The sequence below is a fragment of the Nematolebias whitei genome, chromosome 3 (assembly GCF_014905685.2).
Source record: "Nematolebias whitei isolate Nwh7 chromosome 3, NemWhi1, whole genome shotgun sequence".
Classification (NCBI taxonomy): Eukaryota; Metazoa; Chordata; class Actinopteri; order Cyprinodontiformes; family Rivulidae; genus Nematolebias; species Nematolebias whitei.
In genome coordinates, this window is record NC_056500.1 from 35,142,126 (window position 1) to 35,147,709 (window position 5,584).

Genomic DNA, 5,584 nt, shown 5'->3' on the forward strand with positions numbered 1-5,584 from the left:
GTTTGTCTCTATGTGTCCCTGTCATGGACTGCCTGCAGAGACCCCTTCTTGCCAGGGTGTACCCCGCCCTTCGCACAGTGATTGCTGGACATGGGCACCAGTGACCCCTGTGACCCAAAATGGAAGAAGCGGGTAAAGGTAATGGATGGATGGATTTTACGATTGTCTACTGTCATCATCAGTCTTTGTTAAGAAATCAGGTCTCTCTTGTAAATGAGTCCTCGAGGCTCTATGAGACTAACCTGTATAGATAAAGGTCAGTGTTTCTCTCTGGAATGTTTTCTGTGAATAAAGGGAATATTTTGAAAAGTATAAAAGTTGCAAATATCAAAAGTCAGAGCATGAACGTCCAACTCGAGCTTTTAATTTAAATTCAAACTTTGATACTTTTTTAGTTAAAATGATAAAAGTACGCAGAAGTAGCCTTGAGTCCAAACTCTGACTCAATAGGAAATACGCATAAGCATGAATCATGAATAATTCAGAGACAACAGTTCTTTACCTGCACGTTTAAATAAATCTGTTTTTAATAAAAGAAAAGATTAAAAAAAAAAAAAGTTTAAAGCTGCTTATAGCAGCGCCCCCTGCTGACTCAAATTTGTCACTGCATTATGTGTCACGTGACTCCACTTCCGCTCTCGTGATGTCTGTCATTAAACATGAGAAGTCAACTGTACCCGAACTGGTTCTGTTTGTATTCAACATCTGCAGTCAAAAGACTCATCATGACTCTGATCGGACTGAACATCTGGCTGCTGCTGCTGTCTGGATCCGCAGTGAGTACTGGTTCTGTCTGGACCCTCAGATAGTACTGGTTCTGTCTGGACCCTCAGATAACAGATAGTACTGGTTCTGTCTGGACCTTCGGAGAGTACTGGTTCTGTGGTTCTATAGTACAAATATCTGTTAATATGTTCAGTCTGAGTATAAATATCTGTTTATAATAATAATAATGTCATCACTGTATGTTTCCATACAATGGCAAAATTAGTTTCTGCATTTAACTGGGGGAGTGGTGGCACAGAGGTTAGAAGATGGGCTTGTGATCGGAAAGTCACAGGTTGCCAGGTCAAAACTCAATTTAAGATATCTAGAATGTAACTACAGATAGTCAGACTACTCGATTTTATGTTAAAAGGGCTTGCCATAAAACACCCACACCTCCCTCCACCCTCACCCGCCCCACCCTGGGCCCCCGTGCAAGGCCCCCAACCCCCACCATCCGCTCCCCAAACAGGTCTCTCTTGAAAATGAGTTCTCGTGGCTCAATGGGACTACCTGGATAAATAAAGGGTAAATGGAAATGAAAAACTCATCCACCACCAGGTGGTGCAGTGGGCAGATATTGAAAGTGCCTGGGGGGCATTTTAATATTCAGTCTGAGTATAAATATCTGTTTAAATATATATTTAGTTTGAGGGCAGCACGGTGGCGCAACTGGTAGAGCTGCTGCCTCTCAGTGAGCAGGTCCTTTGTTCAAATCCCGTTCCGTGGGCCTTCCTGGGTGGAGTTTGCATGTTCTCTCCGTGCATGCATGGGTTTTCTCTGGGTACTCTGGTTTCCTCCCACAGTCCAAAAACATGCATGTTAGGCTGATTGGTAACTCTAAAATTGTCCCTAGGTGTGAGTGAGAGAGTGAATGGTTGTTTGTCTCGTTTGTCTCTATGTGTCACTGTGATGGACTTGCAACCCGTCCAGGGTGTACCTCGCCCTTCGCACAGTGATTACCAGACATGGGCACCAGCGACCCCCGTGACCCAAAATGGAAGAAGCGGGTAAAGATAATGGATGGATGGATGGATATTCAGTTTGTGATATTTGTGTGCTGACCTGCAGCTCGGAGCGCCTTCGTTCAGCCTGGACTATGAGAACGACTGCTTCCTTAAAGATGGACAACCATTCCGTTACATCTCAGGAAGCATCCACTACAGCAGGATCCCCAGGGCCTACTGGAGAGACCGGCTGCTCAAAATGTACATGGCAGGACTGAACGCCATCCAGACGTAAGTTGAACTTAAAGTGGGCTTTTATAGATTCAAGCCTTTGAGTTGTTAACTTTCCACAAGTTGTTGTTCACAGCAGACTGACTGAAAGTGTCTCATGGGAACAAAGACACTGTTTACAAAATTTACGAGCAGATTCCATGAATGGTTTGAATAATCTGGGTTCTTTGTGCAGCTACATTCCCTGGAACTACCACGAAGAGTCTCCGGGTCAGTATAACTTTACCGGCGACAGAGACGTGGAGTACTTCCTGAAGCTGGCTCAGGACACGGGCTTGTTGGTCATCCTCCGGCCTGGACCCTATATTTGTGCAGAGTGGGACATGGTGAGTCCGGCCGACACTAAATATAACAGGTTCTAAATGTTCTAAGAGGTTCTAACAGTGTTCTAACAGGTTCTAACGGTGTACTAACAGGTTATAACAGTGTTCTAAGAGGTTATAACAGTGTTCTAACAATCCAAAAAAAGTTCAATCTGGTCCTCTGGACATTCAATCAATAACGCGTACTAACAGGTTATAACAGGGTACTAACAGGTTATAACAGTGGTCTAACAGGTTATAACAGTGTTTAACAAGTTCTAACAGGTTATAACAGTGTCCTAAGAGGTTCTAACAGTGTTCTAACAGGTTATAACAGTGTTTAACAAGTTCTAACAGGTTATAACAGTGTCCTATAAGGTTATAACAGTGTTCTAACAGGTTATAACAGTGTACTAGCAGGTTAGAACAATGTACTAGCAGGTTATAACAGTGTACTAACAGGTTATAATGGTGTACTAACAGGTTATAACGGTGTACTAACAGGTTATAACAGGTTATAACAGGGTACTAACAGGTTATAACAGTGTTCTAAGAGGTTATAACATTGTTATAAGAGGTTATAACAGTGTTCTAACAGGTACTATCAGTGTACTAACAGGTTATAACAGTGTACTAACAGGTTATAACAGGGTACTAACAGTTATAACAGTGTTCTAAGAGGTTATAACAGTGTTCTAACGGGTTCTATCAGTGTACTAACAGGTTATAACAGTGTATTAACAGGATATAACAGTGTTATAAGAGGTTCTAACAGTGTTCTAACAGGTTCTATCAGTGTACTAGCAGGTTATAACAGTGTTCTAACAGATAATAGCAGGTTATAACAGTGTTGTAAGAGGTTATAACAGTGTTCTAACCGGTTATAACAGTGTAGTAGCAGGTTATAACAGTGTACTAACAGGTTATAGTGGTGTACTAGCAGGTTATAATTGTGTACTAACAGGTTATAACAGGGTACTAACAGGTTATAACATTGTTCTAATAGGTCATAACAGTGTTCTACGAGGTTCTCACTGTACTAATAGGTTATAACAGTGTTCTAACAGGTTTTAAAAGAAACTGTCCAGATGACCTGACTGAAAATTCTTGGATTGTATACCTGGATAATTGAGCATGGACTTTGTTAGGTTATAACAATGTCCTAAGAGGTTCTAACAGGTTCTAACATGTTCTAAATGTTCTAACAGATTCTAACAGTGTTTTAACAGTGTTCTGACAGTGTTCTAAGAGGTTCAACAGATTCTAACAGTGTACTAACAGATTCTTACAGTGTACTAACAGTTTCTAATAACTAAGCTAAAAACAAAAACACACGCTAAAGAAGTCGTCTCAGGGCACTGGACAGAAACATATAGCAGTAGGGCCAATATTTTAGGCCGATATAGGTGTTTGGGACCTGTCGATATCTGTGATAATTATCCCATTATTCTCCGATATAAACACTTCTCATTTCCACGCCTAAAATGCTGGAACCAGCCATAACTGTACAATGTATCCAGCATAGTGCGCATGAAGACAACTTTCAAGTCATGACCATTCACTTTAAGTTTCACTTTCATCACAGTCGAAGCAGCGAACAATACTGTGTAGTAGAGTTGCACTCGGGTCCAAATAATCCAAACCGACCCAGCCCCAGCCTGCAGCCATCATTTTCGAACCCCACCCAATCCGACGAATTATCAGTAATTACAGGTCCGAACCCGAAAAAAACAACATTTTTAATTAAGCTTACCACCGACTATTATTAATGGTTGGCGTACACACGCGGCTGAGTAAAGGGGCAGAAGATCAGAGCTTAAGAGCTGTCAAAGTGCATGAAATGCTTCCCCTGCTTCTGCCTGCATTGGGCCCTGCCCTGACATGTCGGATCTTTTGGGATCTCACCTGTTTGGGTCGTTGGCTGCGCGCATCCGCTGAGTGCAGCGGCTGAATGAACGTCCATTTGGGCGATGGATCGCTTTCTGGCAGTTTAGTCTCATCTGAAGCTTAACTGAACTTTATTTTACCTCGTTCAACGGGCCGGTCAGCGCGCGGTGAAATGGCCATGTGTGGCAGGTGCAGTATGGCAAGCCATGTTTGCATATATTGAATCATGTGCCGTGCCCCGGATGCAATGAAAAGCCCGACACCGACCCGGCCCACACATTAAGCACATTATTATGGCCCGTTCCGAATTCGGGTCGGGCCAGGCTCAGGGTTCGGGTTAGAAATGACAGCTCTACTGTTTATTTTAACTGATCTGTAAAATAAATCATCAATAATAAATTATCTTCAATCCTCCAACCTGCTTGTCATTAGCTACGTGCCTCTCAAGTTAGCAAGCTAATGTATAGATAACCTAGCATAGGCTATTGCCTTGTAAAACTTTATCCAGAACTATAAATCTAACGTAGAGGTAAAATATATCAGAGTTACAAACGTTTAGTTTAAAACTCTGGCATGAGAAGATTATATGCATTCCTTGGTTTTTTTTCTTCCTCCCTGGCTCTGATCGAGGTGGCTGCTTCTGTCATCCCTCCCCCGTTTTTCCTTCTTCCTGCTCTGCTCTCTGTGTGTCTGAAGTGCCTGGTTCACATCTCCCGAACATAAATTAAGAAGATTATGGATTTAGTATTGTGGGCATTCAACTCTATTGATAAGATTTTTTCATCAAAGCGACAAGATCCTGGAGAATCGGCGTGTCCAGCTGAGACTCACGCTGTGGGGTACGTCATGGATTCGTGGGGAGTGTGGCAGATGATGTGCCTCTCAGTCCTGTCTCAGGAGGATGTTGAAGACGTTTACATATTTGGAATTATGATAGTAGGGACTTAGCTTTTTGGCATTGGCGGGGCTCTGTTTTATCGACTTTTGAAGAAGACAGCGGCAGCAGTTTCGGCCATGGAAAAGCTTCCGAGTCAGTGTGAAGGTTTGGTCTGTGCAGTAGGAACTTTAAATCATCTGGTTTACGAGATTAACCTTAAGATGGAGGCAATTTATGAGAATCGCAGGCCACCTGCGGCTTCTGGGACTCGTCAGCGTGGTGGGTTCGACCTTGAGGGAGACTCATAGCATGGATCAGTGGAATGGAATCCCACAATTAGGCATTTTCGGAACCAGAACGCCCAGATGGACTCAAGGCTGAAGAAAAAAGTAACCTCTGCCTGAAATAAAACAAAAATCAAGTTTATCTAAATCTGATGCCCGACGGCCTCGGAGACAGGCCGACTATCAAATTTCTCCCAGGTCATGAGTACCCAAGGACAAAAAATCTACCCC

The 5,584-nt window shown here is 42.8% G+C and overlaps 1 protein-coding gene across 1 annotated transcript in view; it reads left to right on the plus strand.

Moving 5' to 3' along the window:
- The first annotated feature begins 640 nt into the window (after nucleotides 1-640).
- Nucleotides 641-5,584, plus strand: part of LOC119407487 (beta-galactosidase) — a 6,625-nt gene continuing 1,681 nt past the window's right edge. Inside the window, exons 1-3 of the mRNA XM_037674312.1 lie at nucleotides 641-776; nucleotides 1,837-2,003; nucleotides 2,179-2,329. Coding sequence (XP_037530240.1) covers nucleotides 660-776; nucleotides 1,837-2,003; nucleotides 2,179-2,329 — 435 coding nt within the window. The 5' untranslated portion in view covers nucleotides 641-659. The remainder of the gene's footprint in view (nucleotides 777-1,836; nucleotides 2,004-2,178; nucleotides 2,330-5,584) is intronic.